The 17,632-nt window shown below is 39.6% G+C and overlaps 1 protein-coding gene across 1 annotated transcript in view; it reads left to right on the forward strand.

Annotated features, from left to right (window-relative positions):
* The window catches only part of LOC124795457 (voltage-dependent calcium channel subunit alpha-2/delta-3), a 496,470-nt gene that overhangs the window by 237,919 nt on the left and 240,919 nt on the right, over positions 1 to 17,632 (forward strand). The window contains exon 12 of the mRNA XM_047259484.1: positions 15,773 to 15,877. Coding sequence (XP_047115440.1) covers positions 15,773 to 15,877 — 105 coding nt within the window. The remainder of the gene's footprint in view (positions 1 to 15,772; positions 15,878 to 17,632) is intronic.

Raw genomic sequence — 17,632 nt, forward strand, 5'->3', positions numbered from 1 at the left:
TTGTTGAAATGTAACAAGGCTGGATTGGAAGATACGCATCACTAAAATTCTTCCTTGTAGCCAAACTGGTGTGTCACTCACACTGACACAGGGAAAATAATGAACAAAGTTTTAAAAAGTTTATTGACGAAAGAAAGAAACATCTGCTTCGATGGTAATAAACTCACATACTAAAATATAGACTTTCATGGCCGGAAATATCATGTCCATTATAATTATCCGGGCTGTTATACCATGGTCAGTTGATGAATTTTGTCTCAATTCCCGACGTTTCGTCTCCGACTGCGGGAGACATCTTCAAGGGGGTCCGTAGGTCGATGGAAGATCCAACACACCCACTGGCTTGCTACTGACTGCTGCTAAATTTCGTGTCCGCGCGCTCCCATGCCGTGGTGTGACGTCACGTGTTTTGAAAACGTCAGTGCAATTGGCCGCTGTCCGTCGCTGTCGATCGCTGTTGCCATCACCCAGTAGTGGACGGGTGGTACACATCTTCTTTAACACCGGCATCCATGTACCATTTAATTTCACGCCCTCCTCCTTTCGGTTGAAATTATTTGGGTGTTTAGTGATTTCGATTGCCTCCCTGTAGAGCCTTTCGTAATATCCGCTTGTGGCTGCGAGTACTTGCGTCTCTACAAAACGAATATTGTGGTTCCCTGGCTGGAAAGCATGCTCCACAACATCTGATCGTTCCGTTTCTCCTCTTCTACAATTTCCCTTGTGTTCTTCCAAACGTTAAGAAACAGTTCTTTTAATGGTACCCACATAAACATCACCACAGCTGCATGGGATCCTATACACTCCAGCTTTTTCCAATGGTTTGCGAGCATCCTTGGCAGGCTTAAGGTATTCCTGTATCTTCCTGGTGGGCTTGTAAATTACAGTAATATTCTGCTTCGTCAAGATCCTCCCTATTCTTTCTGTTACATTTTTCACAAACGGCAGGAAAACCTTAGATTTTGCAGTAGCCTGTACGTCAGTATGATTTATGCGTGGCTGCGTCAACGCACGTTTTATTTTGGCAGACGAATATCCGTTCTTCATTAGTGCATTGTGAAGATGTTCCATTTCAGCGTCGAGCAACTCAGGTTCACAAATATTTCTAGCTCTGTCCGCTAACGTCTTGATAACATCCCGCTTCTGTTGTGGGTGGTGGTTCGAATCCTGGTGCAATAACGGTCCGTTTGCGTGGGTTTGCGGTATACTGAGTGGCCCAAACTACCATTTTCGTTCTAAAAACAAGCACATCAAGGAAATATAATTTGCCGTCTACCTCCTCCTTCATTGTAAACTGAATTCTCAAGTTTATACTGTTCAGATGTTCATGGAACCGGCTTAGTTCCTCCCTAGAAACAAAAATGTTAGTTTGGGGCACTCAGCATACCGCAAACCCACGCACACGGACCATTATTTGCACCAGGATTCGAACCACCGTCCACAACAGAAGCAGGGTGTTATCAAGACATTAGCGGACAGAGCTAGAAATATTTGTGAACCTGAATTGCTCGATGCTGAAATGGAACATCTCCACAATGCACTAATGAAGAACGGATATTCATCCACCGAAATAAAACGTGCATTGAGGCAGCCATGCAGAAATCATACTGACGTACAGGCTACTGCAAAATCTAAGGTTTTCCTGCTGTTTGTGAAAAATGTAACGGAAAGAATAGGGAGGATCTTGATAAAGTGGAATATTACCGTAATTTACAAGCCCACCAGGAAGATACAGGAATATCTTAAGCCTGCCAAGGATGCTCGCAAACCATTGGAAAAAGCTGGAGTGTATAGGATCCCATGCAGCTGTGGTGATGTTTATGTGGGTACCACTTAAAGAACTGTTTCTAAACGTTTGGAAGAGCACAAGGGAAATTGTAGAAGAGGAGAAACGGAACGATCAGCTGTTGTGGAGCATGCTTTCCAGCCAGGTAACCACAATATTCATTTTGAAGAGATGCAAGTACTAGCGGCCACAAGCGAATATTACGAAAGGCTCTACAGGGAGGCAATTGAAATTGCTAAACACCCAAATAATTTCAACCAAAAGGAGGAGGGCGTGAAATTAAATGGTATATGGATGCCGGTGTTAAAGAAGATGTGTACCACCCGTCCACTACTGGGTGATGGCAACGGCGATCGACGGCGACGGACAACGGCCAATTGCACTGACGTTTTCAAAACACGTGACGTCACACCGCGGTGCGGGAGCGCGCGGACACGGAATTTAGCGGCAGTCAGTAGCGAGCCAGTGGGTGTGTTGGATCTTCCATCGACCTACGGACCCCCTTGAAGATGTCTCCCACAGTCGGAGACGAAACGTTGGGAATTGAGACAAAACTCATCAACTGACCACGGCATAACAGCCCGGATAATTATAATGGACAATAAAATCACAATTACTGTGTCTCACAGGTATGAAGACTCGACAGTGTGGTGATTCCAGAGTCTGACAAAGTAACATGATAGGGTCTTCATAGACAAATACACTTGTATGAAAAATATTCCAAGTCTGAATAAGCTGTCTTGAATAACACCAGCATATGAGCATAAAAGTCTACCCTGGAGACAATCCGATTGCGCCAAGGAAACTACAATGAAGGCAGAATATAGTGGCATTGGTTCCTATGATGTGCTTTGAGAGTGTCCTAAGACAAAAGTGTGAATACCACCTGCCCAGAGGCTAGGAGAGGCTCCCAAAGCCAGAAGAACTAACTTGTGCAGCTGTGATGCCGAACTTTATTGTGGCTGGTGGTGGAATACTCGTGGCACTGTTTTCTACCCACATGTGCAGTGGGCATGAATAGATTCCTTGGAAGTGCCGGCCTCTGCTAGTGCTGGAACTCCCACCTGGTGTCCATCTGGTTCTGTGACAGGGTGAGTCTGCGAAGCTGAAGTATGCATGGGCCATGTAGGGTGCAGGCTTGACTGAGGTGCCCAAGGGGTTGCCAGTTGCTTTTGTGAAGACCTCAGGTATAGCATATCTTGGCACCTCTGATCATTAACCTTTTGCTAATCACAAAAAACTACGAAAATGAAAAAAGTGTCACCCAGTGTTAAAAGCTGCTGAATTGGGATCTATAAATTTCAAGATCAAGCACCGAGGAACAAGGTCAAATAGCACTGTGCACAAAATTGGATTGCATCCAATCAAACATAGGTATAAATAATGTGGAAGAAACATGGATCCAAGTGAAAACTATAGTGAATAAAGTGAGCCAAGGAAAACTAAATGTTGCAGAGAGTAAGAAACTCAACTCTTGCATAACAAATGAAATCCTACAACAAATCAATTGCAGTGGATGGTTGATCATGGCATCTGGGAGAGTGATGATATGGATACCACAATAGCAGAAGTAGATCATGCCATAACCATATCAAAGAGTTGGAGGCTCCAGGTCCTCACAAAATGCAGGTTGAAGTTCTAAAACTGCTCAAGAACAAACAATCTCTTTCCATGTTGGTTGATTTGTTCGACAGCATCTGCCAAAGTGGAATATTACCACATGAGTGACTGACTGGAATTTGTACCATTTCCCAAATGCTCAGTGAAAGTGCTGCAACAGCTGCAGAAAGATCAGTTTAATGAGTCTTGCCATCAGTTTATTCCTTAAAATACTGCCTTTGAGGGTGTATCATAAATATGAGGCGAGCATTGGAGACTGGAGACTCTCAATTTGGATTGAGGATAGGTTTTGAGTCTCAGGAAGTGTTACTCAGCCTTCAACTATTTCTTCAATGATTTTGTGATGCATGTGTTGTTGTTTATACTTGTTTAATTGGTTATGAGAAACTTTTGTCACTGTTCATTGTGACAGACTGATGGATGTCTTGGGTAGTCTGAATGGTTGTGACATACAGTTGATTGGAAATCTTCACTGGAATCAAAGTACTGTCATGCATGTCAATGGTCAACTGTGAGAGGAAGTATTGATTATGAAAGGAGTTTACCAGGGCTGCATTCTCTCCCAGTTACTTTTTAGCATTTATTCTGAAAAGAATTTCCAGGATGTTCTTGGTGGAAAGTATCAAGGAGAAATCATTAATGGAGTTATCAATAACATCATATATGCTTATTACAATGTCTCACTTGCATCCAGGCTATAAGAATTGCAAGAACTATTAAACACTATTACTGAAGAGAGCAGCACCATGGAGTTACATTTAAATGTCAAGAAGAAAAATGTCATCAGAAACTGAGATAAAATTCAGGACACTATTTCACTCAGTAATGACAAAAGAGAAAGGATTTTAGCATATAAATATTTGCGGTCTCAAATCAACGATAACTGGGACTTCTCTCAAGAAATTCACTGCAGATTGAGCAGGCCAGAAATTCTTTCCAGAAAGTTAAGAAACTCTGTCTAGCCATGACACTTTGCACTCAACTACTTAAATGCCATGAGTTCAATGTCCTACCTTTTAGAGTTAAGTCATGGACACTTGCCTCAGTATTATATAAGCAAATGGAGGCATTTCAAATTTGGGAGTATCAAATGATACTGAGGATACCATCCACAATGGTCACAAATGGGGCAGAACTATGATGTATGAACAAAAATTTGGAAAAATTCTCAATACCATCAGGAGAAGAAGACTCTAAGGTGTTGGTCATCTAATGCATAGCAGCCTATTGCAACCAATACTTCAAGCAAAGTACAAGACATGGAGGATTAACCTGGCTAAACCAGTAATTTGGATTGAGCACAGAATCGCTCTTTAGAAAAGCCGTGGACAAACAACAGATCATACTACTTTTAACCAAAGCTCGTGGAGGTGAGGCCATTAAAGAAAATGAAGAAAAAGAGGTTGGAAGAAAGTACAGTTTACATCCATTTACCATAAAGGCAGCAGAAGTGTCCACAAAACTACAATCCAATATCTTTGACATCCATTTGCTGTAGAAAGTTAGAACATAGTCTGAACTGAAGTGTAATGAAGTATCTCAAACAGAATGATCTCATTGATGCCAAACAGTGTGGATTCCAAAAACATTAATCATGTGGAACCCAGCTTCTGTTTTTCTCACATGAAATCCTGAAAGCCGTGGATGAAGGCAGCCAGACTGACAGTCTTCTTTGACTTACAAAAGGCATTTGTCTCAGTGCCACACATATGCTTATTATTAATAGTATGTCATATTGGGTATCAAATGATATTCTTGACTGTATTGAAGGTTTCTTGGTGGAGAGGACACAGCATGTTATCTTCGACAAAGAGTCATTGATAGATGTAGTAGTAACTTTGGGTGTGCCCCAGGGAAGCTTTTCTGTTTGCGTTGCATCTTAGTGAGATTGCAGACAGTATTAATAGCAATCTGACACTTTTTGCAAATGACGCAGTTACAAAGCGTCATTGAAACAGCTGCAAAAATACTTATTCAGCTCTTGATGCCATTTTAATGCAATGTGAAGATTGGCAACTCACACTACATGTTCAGAAATGTAAAATTGTGTATTTCATGAGATGAAAAAAAAACAACTTATTATCATAACTATTTGTAGAGATACTAAATAGAATGATCACACTGGCCCAATTGTATGAGGGTATTTTGAAAAGTTCTCAGAATGGAATAGAAAAAAGTACTTACATCACTGACACTTTTTTTATTTTTCAGTGTAGTCTCCTTGTCGATGAATTCACTTCGTCCAACAATGTTCTAGTGCCTTGATCCCATTTCAAAAATGAGTTTCCTCCATGCCTGCAAAATAGTTGTCAACTATGGTTATCAATTCTTTGTTTGAAGTGAATCTTCATCCACCAAGAAAAATTTTCAGTTTTGAGAAGAGATGGAAGTCTGACAGATCCATATCAGGTGAATAAGGTGGGTGTGGCAACAATTCATATCTTAGTTCATGTAATTTTGCCTGGCGATGGCACATATGTGCGGGCGTGCATTGTATTGGTGGAAGATGACCTTTCTTTCTTGCTAAACCTGGCTTTTTTGCGTATCTTTTGTTGCAGTTTGTCCAGGAGGTTAGCATAGTATTCTCCAGTAATTGTTTGCCAAATGGGGAGATAATCTACAAACAGAATCCCCTTTCACATCCCAGAGCACTGGTACCATGACCTTTCCCACTGAAGGAATTGTTTTTGCTTTCTTTGGTGGCAGCAAATCCGCATGTTTCCGCTGCTTTCACTGTTGTTTTCTCTCTAGGGTATAGTAGTGCACCCAAGTTTCATCTGTGGTCACAAACCAGTGCTAAAAATCTTGTTCGTTTCTCCTAAAATTGGTGAAACATTGTTCGGATATGTCAATTCTCATGCATTTTTGATCCAGCGTCAAAAGTGGCAGCACCCATCTTGCAGATAATTTTTTCATTTCTAAAATACTCTTTCAGATGACATCTGGCAAGTGTGAGCAATTCACGCGCTTTCAATTGGCGATCCTCCATGACCATTTTGTGCACTTTTGCAATGATTTCTGGTGTAGTGACACATCTTGGCCAACCACTGTGTGGATCATCATCTAAGCTCTTCTGACCAAATTTAAATTCATTTGTCCAGTTCGCATCAATTGAAAATGAAGGAGCAGAGTCCCCCAGTGTATCTCTGGAAATCAGCATGAATGTCCTTTGTAGTGTACTTAATCACTGCTCGAATCTCAATTTTTTCCATCATCGCAAATCACTATGTGGGAACAACAACAGAGCCACATCACCCAAGAGCTCTGATGTGGCACTTGTTTACAGGCAACAGTCCAATGAATATCACATGAACAACTCATTGTGCTAGTGCAGACCCCTCGTGGTGATTCCGAGAACCTTTCAAACCACCCTCATAGGTAAAACAGGTGGCAGACTGCACTTCATTGGTAGAAGACGAGGGAAATGCAGTCAGTATACAATGGAGATGGCATACAAAACACTTGGGAAACTCATCCTAGAATACTATTCAAGTGTGTGGAACCCCTTACCAAATATGACTAACAGGTGATATTGAATGGATGCAAAGAAGGACACCACAAATGTTCACAGGTGTGTTTTACCCATGGAAGAATGTCTCGAATATACTGAAGAACTGAGGTGTCAGACATTTGAAAATAAACACAAACTATCCCATGAAAGTCTACTTAGAAAGTTTCTGGACTCTAGGACTATACAAGTATCACTCACAAAGAGAGTAAGGAGACAAGATTAGATTAATTACAATGCTGACAGAGGCATTTATGCAATCATTCTTCCCATGCTCACTATGGAAATGGAATGGGAAAAAGCTCTATTAGCTGGTATAATGGAACCCTCTCCTATACATTTCACAGTGTGCAGAAGTTGTATTTCACAGTTTTCATTGGGAAACAGCTTTCAAAGGTGGAGAGAAATTTACTTAGAAACACGTTAAATGTAGAATATACATCCAGTGCCACAAATACCTAATTCCATTGTACGGTTTTAATAGAGGGAAACATTCCACGTAGGAAATATATATCTAAAAACAAAGATGATGTGACTTACCAAATGAAAGTGCTGGCAGGTCGACAGACACATAAACAAACACAAACATACACACAAAATTCAAGCTTTCGCAACAAACTGTTGCCTCATCAGGAAAGAGGGAAGGAGAGGGAAAGACGAAAGGAAGTGGGTTTTAAGGGAGAGGGTAAGGAGTCATTCCAATCCCGGGAGCGGAAAGACTTACCTTAGGGGGAAAAAAGGATGGGTATACACTCGCACACACACACATATCCATCCACACATATACAGACACAAGGTAAGTCTTTCCGCTCCCGGGATTGGAATGACTCCTTACCCTCTCCCTTAAAACCCACTTCCTTTCGTCTTTCCCTCTCCTTCCCTCTTTCCTGATGAGGCAACAGTTTGTTGCGAAAGCTTGAATTTTGTGTGTATGTTTGTGTTTGTTTATGTGTCTGTCGACCTGCCAGCACTTTCATTTGGTAAGTCACATCATCTTTGTTTTTAGATATATAATTCCATTGTACGCTTTGCAGGTTCCTTTTAAAGGTGTATGTTATAAGTTACTTAATTATTCTAATGGTTTTTCAGTTAACACATGTTTTAAGATTTGTCATATTGTCTATTATGGCTAACTGGACATTGTTATTTGGTAACTTAGTAAAACTGGATGAACTTTAGGTTTGTTAACTATCTCCATACATACAAGGGTAAGTCAATTATTATCTGCATAGTAGTTATAAAATTTTATTGTAATCAAATAGGAAACTTACAAGAACAGCATTTTTCGACATAGTCTCCTTGCGTTTCAACACACTTGGTCCATAGTTGTACAAGCTTCCTGATGCCCTCATAAAAGAAGGTTCTCGGTTGAGCTGCAAGCCAGGAATGCACTGCTTCTTCCACTGCTTCATCCGAGGTAAATCGATGGCCCCTCAATGCCTGTTTGAGTGGACCAAACAAGTGATAGTCAGAAGGGACAAGATGGGGACTATATGGAGGATGATCCAGTACTTCACATTTGAATTTCTGGAGCATTTCAGCAGTGTGCGCAACAGTGTGCGGACAGGCATTGTTGTGCAGCAACACAATGCCTTTTGACAGCAATCCTCGGTGTTTGCTTCGAATTGCAGGCTTTAGCCTGACAGTAAGCGTCTCACTGTAACATACACTGTTTATTGTTGTGCCCCTTTCTCCATAATGTTCCAGTACTGGACCTTGTGCATCCCAGAAAACCATAAGCATCAGTTTTCCTGCAGACGGTTGGGTCTTGAACTTTTTTTTGCACGGCAAATTTGGATGTTTCCATTCCATACTCTGCCGTTTATTCTTGGGCTTGTAATGATGGATTCATGTTTTGTCACCAGTAATGATGCTGTCTAAGAAGTTGTCCCCTTCAGTACCATAGCAATCCAAATGTTTTTTGCAGATGTCCAAGCATGTTTGTTTATGTAATTGTGTGAGTAGTTTTGGGACCCATATTGCACAAACTTTATGAAACCAAAGTCTGTTGTGGATGATTTCGTAGGCAGAACTGTGACTAATTTGCATACAATGCGCCACTTTGTCAGTAGTTAATCGTCTGTCTAAGAGAATCATTTCTTGTGAAGGCTCAATAGTTTCTTCATTTGTGGTGGTAAACGAACGTCCGGCTCCTTCATCGTGCGTAACACTTGCGCGACAATTTTGGAATTTTTCAATACATTTGTAGACACATTTTTATGGCAAAACACTGTTCCCGTACTGTACCTAAAGTCTTTGTGAATTTCGGCCCCTGATAATGCCTTCCGACCACAAAAAAACGGATCACTGAATGTTGCTCTTCTTTGGTGCAAATAGACAGTGGAGCACCCAAGATTAACAGCATGGCAGCGATAAGAAAACTAACCTAGTTGCTTGAAAATCGCAAAGATATAACAACAAATAAACAAAGCATGCATCATCTATGTAAACTGACAGTACTATCAAAATAAACAAAAATATAACTAAATTGCAGTTCATTATTGAATTACCCTTGTAGATTGCAACTGAAGTTACACTGTAAGTGCTAAGTAATATTATTTCAGTGTAATATTTTAGCTCAGACTTCTTCCAAACATTAATACTGAATTCACCACAAATTATCATTTGTATCCTTTAGTCAGACCGGTGACATCATAGAGTTTCAATTTTTCTAAGAAGTTCTTAAAATTTCCTAATGGCGGTCTGTAAAGTGAGGGATACAAAATTATACTCATAGGCTATTTACTTTGAATTCTCACAAAATGAAGATGATGCACACAGTAGTTCATGTTGTTGTTGCTGTTGTGGTCTTCAGTCCTGAGAGTGGTTTGATGCAGCTCTCCATGCTACTCTATCCTGTGCAAGCTTCTTCATCTCCCAGTACCTACTGCAACCTACATCCTTCTGAATCTGCTTAATGTATTCATCTCTTGGTCACCCTCTACGATTTTTACCCTCCATGCTGCCCTCCAACACTAAACTGGTGATCCTTTGATGCCTCAGAACATGTCCTACCAACCGATCCCTTCTTCTAGTCAAGTTGTGCCACAAACTTCTCTTCTCCCCAATCCTATTCAATACTTCCTCATTAGTTATGTGATCTACCCATCTAATCTTCAGCATTCTTCTGTAGCACCACATTTTGAAAGCTTCTATTCTCTTCTTGTCTAAACTATTTATTGTCCATGTTTCACTTCCATACATGGCTACACTCCATACAAATACTTTCAGAAACGACTTCCTGACACTTAAACCTATACTCGATGTTAACAAATTTCTCTTCTTCAGAAATGCTTTCCTTGCCATTGACAGTCTACATTTTATATCCTCATTACTTCAACCATCATCAGTTACTTTGCTCCCCAAATAGCAAAAGTCCTTTACTACTTTAAGTGTCTCATTTCCTAATCTAATTCCCTCAGCATCACCCGACTTAATTCGACTACATTCCATTATCCTTGTTTTGCTTTTGTTGATGTTCATCTTATATCCTCCTTTCAAGACACTATCAATTCCGTTCAACTGCTCTTCCAAGTCCTTTGCAGTCTCTGAGAGAATTACAATGTCATCAGCAAACCTCAAAGTTCTTATTTCTTCTCCATGGATTTTAATTCCTACTCTAAATTTTTCTTTTGTTTCCTTTACTGCTTGCTCAATATACAGGTTGAACAACATCGGGGAGTGGCTACAACCCTGTGATGTCCCTCGACTCTTATAACTGCCATCTGGTTTCTGTACAAATTGTAAATAGCTTTTTGCTCCCTGTATTTTACCCCTACCACCTTCAGAATTGAGAGTATTCCAGTCAACATTGCCAAAAGCTTTCTCTAAGTATACAAATGCTAGGAACGTGGGTTTGCCTTTCCTTAATCTAGCTTCTAAGACAAGTCGTAGGGTCAGTATTGCCTCATGTGTTCCAATATTTCTACAGAATCCAAGCAGATCTTCCCCGAGGTCGGCTTCTACTAGTTTTTCCATTCGTCTGTAAAGAATTCGTGTTAGTATTATGCAGCTGTGTCTTATTAAACTGTTAGTTCGGTAATTTTCACATCTGTCAACACCTGCTTTCTTTGGGATTGGAATTATTATATTCTTCTTGAAGTCTGAGGGTATTTCGCCTGTCTCATACATCTTGCTCACCAGATGGTAGAGTTTTGTCAGGAGTGGGTCTCCCAAGGCTGTCAGTAGTTCTAATGGAATGTTGTCTACTCCCGGAGCTTTGTTGTGACTCAGGTCTTTCAGTGCTCTGTGAAACTCTTCACGCAGTATCATATCTCCCATTTCATCTTCATCTACATCCTCTTCCATTTCCATAATATTGTCCTCAAGAACATCGCCCTTGTATAGACCCTCTATATACTCCTTCCACCTTTCTGCTTTCCCCTCTTTGCTTAGAACTGGGTTTCCATCTGCGCTCTTGATATTCATACTAGTGGCTCTCTTTTCTCCAAAGGTCTCTTTAATTTTCCTGTAGGCGGTATCTATCTTACCCCTAGTGAGATAAACCAATACATCCTTACATTTGTCCTCTAGCCATCTCTGCTTAGCCATTTTGCACTTCCTGTCGATCTCATTTTTGAGACGTTTGTATTCCTTTTTGCCTGCTTCATTTACTGCATTTTTATACTTTCTCCTTTCATCAATTAAATTCAGTATTTCTTCTGTTACCCAAGGATTTCTACTAGCCCTCGTCTTTTTAGCTACTTGATCCTCTGCCCCCTTCACCACTTCATCCCTCAAAGCTACCCATTCTTCTTCTACTGTATTTCTTTTCCCCATTCCTGTCAATTGTTCCCTTATGTTCTCCCTGAAACTCTGTACAACCTCTGGTTTAGCCAGTTTATCCAGGTCCCGTCTCCTGAAGTTCCCACCTTTTTGCAGTTTCTTCAGTTTTAATCTACAGTTCCTAACCAATTGATTGTGGTCAGAGTCCACATCTGCCTCTGGAAATGGCTTACAATTTACAAACTGGTTCCTAAATCTCTGTCTTACCATTATATAATCTATCTCAAACCTGTCAGTATCTCCAGGCTTCTTCCATGTATACAATCTTCTTTTATGATTCTTGAACCAAGTGTTAGCTATGATTAAGTTGTGCTCTGTGCAAAATTCTACCAGGCGGCTTCTTCTTTCGTTTCTTACCCCCAATCCATATTCACCTACTATGTTTCCTTCTCTCCCTTTTCCTACTGACGAATTCCAGTCACCCGTGACTATTAAATTTTCATCTCCCTTCACTATCTGAATAATTTTTTTTTATTTCATCATACATTTCTTCAATTTCTTCGTCATCTGCAGAGCGAGTTGGCCTATAAACTTGTACTACTGTGGTATGCGTGGGCTTCGTATTTATCTTGGCCACGATAATGCATTCACTATGCTGTTTGTAGTAGCTTACCCGCAACCTATTTTCCTATTCATTATTAAACCTACTCCTGCATTACCCCTATTTGATTTTGTGTTTATAACCCTGTAGTCACCTGACCAGAAGTCTTGTTCCTCCTGCCACCAAACTTCACTAATTCCCACTGTATCTAACTTTAACCTATCCATTTCCCTTTTTAAATTTTCTAACCTACCTGCCCGATTAAGGGATCTGACATTCCATGCTCCGATCCATAGAATGCCAGTTTTCTTTCTCCTGATAGCGACATCCTCTCGAGTAGTCCCCGCCCAGAGATCCGAATGGGGGACTATTTTACCTCCAGAATGTTTTACCCAAGAGGACACCATCGTCATTTATCCATACAGTAAAGCTGCATGCCCTCGGGAAAAATTACGGCTGTAGTTTCCCCTTGCTTTCAGCCGTTCGCAGTACCAGAACAGCAAGGCCATTTTGGTTAGTGTTACAAGGCCAGATCAGTCAATCATCCAAACTGTTGCCCCTGCAACTACTGAAAAGGCTGCTGCCCCTCTCCAGGAACCACACATTTGTCTGGCCTCTCAACAGATACCTCTCCGTTGTGGTTGCACCTATGGTACGGCTATCTGTTTCGCTGAGGCACGCAAGCCTCCTCACCAATGGCAACGTCCATGGTTTATCGGGGTAGACAGTTGTTCATATGAATGAGTTTTAATTTTTTGTAGGGCATCAATCTTCTGATTGGTTTCATGCAACCCACCGTGTCTTCCTCTCCTGCACTAATCTCTTAATCTCAGAGTAGCACCTGCAGATATATGCCAATCTCTGTCTTCTCCTACATTTGGTTTCCTATTTTAGAGGATGACACAAGGGAGATGGATGGTTTTTAATGAAATAATACTCCTCGAACTTTAAAATTAATGCATGTTTATTTACACAAAATCAAAGCTCATTATCTGCCATTTTAGTTAACAGAGTTATTTGTGAAAAATAATGTCATCAAGGTGATGTCCATCATTTCAAAATCAGGACTCAAGTCTCTTCTCAAAATCCTCCATCACATGGACTAAAATCTCTGCAAGGATGGCAGCAATTTCTTGAATGATTGCATTCTTCAACTCGTCCAAATTTCGTGGTTTGTGGTTATAGACACAGTTCTTAAGGTAACCCCACAGAAAAAGGTCACACACTGACAAGTTGGGAGACCTGGGAGGCCAAGGAACATTGCCAAAACGTGAGATAATCCGGCCAGGAAACATGCGGCTAAGAAATGTCATTTGAAGTGTTTGCAGTGTGCAATGTTGTCCCATACTGCTGGAACCAAATGTGTTTTAAAGGGATTCGTCGTCTTCTTAGTTCTGGTTTCAAGAATGTTTCAAGCATACGAATGTAACGAACCGAATTAACAGTAACTGTGGCCCCGTTGTCTTCAAAAAAATAAGCTCCAATAATGCCAACAGAGCCAAGAGTATACCAGACTGTTACTTTTTCTGAGTGTAGAGGATGCTGGTGGATAAGGTGTGGATGCTCTGGAGCCCAGTAACGTAGGTTTTGCTTATTCACGGTCCCGTTTAAATGAAAATGAGCCTCATCGCTCATCAATAAAATTTCATTTTCATTCGATCCCAAAATCACTTGCATTCTGTAAACGAAGTCTTCTCATTCAGCAAAATCAGTTTCCTTAAGTTGTTGGACAATGAGCATTTTGTAGGATTGGAATTTTGATTCTTTATGCAAAATTCATATAACCGATTCACGATTGATTCGTAATTCAATGGCATGAGGTCTAGATGACCATCCTGTGCTTCTCACTGCCACTTGCCTTACCCTTTCAACATTTTCTGGTGTCATTACTCTGCTTCTTGGGCCAGGATGCTTCTTATCCAGTGTATTTCCAGTTGATCTGAAGTTTTCCACCCATCTGATGATGGTGTTACGGCTTGGAACAGCTCCATGTCGACCGATATTAAACCGCGCACGAAACAATCGCTGCGTAGCAATAATAGACTCACCACTTTTCACGAAAGTGTCATAGACAAACACTCGATGTTGCAAGTCCCACTGCTCCCATAGTGACTGAGTAAATGAAATGGCATCTTGTGTGGATCAGAACTATCCCCACCATGACCACCTCCCACCACTGCGCCCCCAATACTACGCAGTTCAAAACCGTCTGTCTCCCATGTGTCACCCTGTATTTTGTAAAAGAAAAGAAATCCATTGTAGGCAGTAAATTTATCTGCATTTGTTGTGCTGTTGGCCACTTTCAACTGGGGTGTCATTATCAAGTACATATGCAGAAACACTATGCACACTGTTTAATTCAAGTTATACTCTAAGTGGATTTTCCACATATTTTCTATCATTTTGATCAAATTTGATACTGAGTATGCTAACATTGATGCGTGGGTCCACATGTGGACTGACAAATTGATTTGCCCATTGGATCTCATGCAATGTGGTGTATAATGTTACTACATGTTTGCTTGATATTGATGCCTTAGTTGAAGTTGGTCAATAGTACAACAAGTAAAGATAAATTTACAGCATACAATGGACAATGTTTTCTTTTTTGGAATTCATCGAAGCTGTGAACACACATACACATTTATCTGCAGTCTTCTCAGTATTGTCTATAGCTCCATAAATGTATTTGGGTTGTATTAACTGAAAAGATGGTAGAATGATTTTATTTATACTGGTGTTGTTAACTCGCATGGTACCTGTAGAAAGAGAAAGGATGGACTTAATTTATTGGGGCTTTCAAGCATATTCCCAATATGTAGCAGTTCAATACTCAACAGTACCTAAATTTACATTAAACAAATTCATGGACATCAGGAAATGATCCACAGCTTTTCATCTTACATCATTAATAAAAAGCATTTCAGTGTGATACCCACACATGTTCTGATTGACAAGAAGCCTTATTTGATACTGCCAAATTATTTAACATTAACAAACTCATACTTATTGCCCACTTTTAGTATGCAGGAATTTGTCTTTACTGGCAAGGATACTGAGAAATATATATCACAAAATAATAAGTTTCTTAAAAAGAAAGCTGTGATAATCTTTTTCCTGTCCACAACTCGTGACTTCCTTAACATATAGTGCTGTATTTCATTTTTCTGCCATTTACGTATAATTTGTGGAATAACATAGTAAGAAGATATGGGACACTATTTTGTCTTTATTTCATTTCATAAAGTGTAAAATTAGTATCATGCTTTGCACATTTCTCAAAATGAGTTTTCTGTTTATATGATTATTGGAATTTTGAAAACTTTTTTTACAGTTTCAGGAAACACTGAAGCCCAATTATAACAGTGTAGACTTAACGGAAGTTGTGGAATAACATAGTAAGAAGATATGGGACACTATTTTGTCTTTATTTCATTTCATAAAGTGTAAAATTAGTATCATGCTTTGCACATTTCTCAAAATGAATTTTCTGTTTATATGATTATTGGAATTTTGAAAACTTTTTTTACAGTTTCAGGAAACACTGAAGCCCAATTATAACAGTGTAGACTTAACAGAAGTTGAGTTGGTTGACAGTGATGGTGGACCACGAGAAAACAACACGCTGTTACTAGATGTAAGCATTACTGAAAATTTTACCTTAAATACCTGTCAGAAAGCTTTACCCTGTGCAGATGTTGTGCAAATGGAGTGAAACATTTACCTCTGTTCATGTATGACATTTTAATTGAAGACACAAGAATGAGTTTTAAAGTATTATGCTTGTACTTGTTAGTGAAAATAAATATCCAAAAAATTTTATCCAAAAAATTACAGGAAATTTAAGCATATATTTTTTTTTCAGAATAGATACACACTATTTATGTTATGTCATAGGTCAGCTTTTTATTTGGTTTAAGGTACGATAACCACTATTTGTGAAGAGGAAGCACAGAGCAGCAGACAGTTACATATAAATGAAAAATAACATTAGTAGCACAACTATTGTTTTGCTTTCTTCCTCAAGTTACACACACCTTTTTCTTTTCACATGTGATGCTTGTCCATACATCCGTACATCTATGATGCAATTCAAATCTTTAATTAAAATGGAAATCTGACATCATTTACAGACTGTTACGAAAAGTTACTGCTACAGACATTCATCTAATCAACTACAGTTGACTTTGTAAATTCAATTCCTGTATGGTCTGAAGATTGCATATACAGCAACGTAATTCCCATCATAATCCTTTATTGGTACATTCTAATCCATTAGGTACTATAGTATACTGAATATAGGACAAATTAAATTTGAAAGATTGAAAGAGAGGGGGTGAGGGGGCGGGGAGGAGGGGGGAGAGAGAAAGAGAGAGAGAGAGAGAGAGAGAGAGAGAGAGATTTCAGTTTACAAATAAAAAATAACAAACAATGGAAAATCCAGGCTGGAGTAATGACAAGATTATGAAAAGGAAAGTTGCTACTCACCATATAGCAGAGATACTGAGTCACAGATAGCCACAACAAAAAGACTGTCAAACAAATTTTTCAGCCAAGGGTAGACTGAAATGTGGTCATGCAGCTGGAGTTGCTTTTTCATGTGTGTTCGTGTGTGTGTGTGTGTGTGTGTGTGTGTGTGTGTGTGTGTGTGTGTGTGTGTGTGTATGTGTGTGTGTTTGCTGATGAAGGCCTGTTTGCCTGAAAGCTCTGTTTGATAGTCTTTTTGTTGTGCCTATCTGTGACTCAGCTTCTCTGCTATATGGTGTGTAGCAACTTTTTTTCATATATTGTAAATAACAAACAATAGAATTTAAATGATAGAAATTGTCTATAATTACACATTTAATCTACCCAAGCTGTGTTTCATAATTCAAGAATTCTTTTGCTGAATAAAAGTACTGTTCCATCAGAAATGATTTAAAGTTATGTTTAAAAGTATTTTGTTGACATCAATCTTCATAGGGAGGAACGATCACCATGATAAAATAAGGGAAATCAGAGCTCGTAAGGAAATATATAGGTGTTCATTCTTTCCGCGCACTATATGAGATTGGAATAACAGAGAATTGTGAAGGTGGTTCGATGAACCCTCTGCCAGGCACTTAAATGTGATTTGTAGAGTATCCCTGTAGATGTAGATATCTGGCTAATATTTATAATCACTACATAGGCTACTGAATAATTTCATTGTTATGTGTCAAAACACTTTCCTGATACAATATTGTCCTACTTTGAGAGATGTGCTTGTGGGTATTGGCATGTTTATTTTGTTATAGGTACCCAGTTCTGTTTGAAAGATGCTCATTTGCATACAAAATAGATTCTCATATATAAAGGCTTAGTGGGGTCATTATTTTCAGCTGAATGAAGTGTATTCTACATATTTCAAATT

The sequence above is a fragment of the Schistocerca piceifrons genome, chromosome 4 (genome assembly GCF_021461385.2).
Source record: "Schistocerca piceifrons isolate TAMUIC-IGC-003096 chromosome 4, iqSchPice1.1, whole genome shotgun sequence".
Taxonomy (NCBI): Eukaryota; Metazoa; Arthropoda; class Insecta; order Orthoptera; family Acrididae; genus Schistocerca; species Schistocerca piceifrons.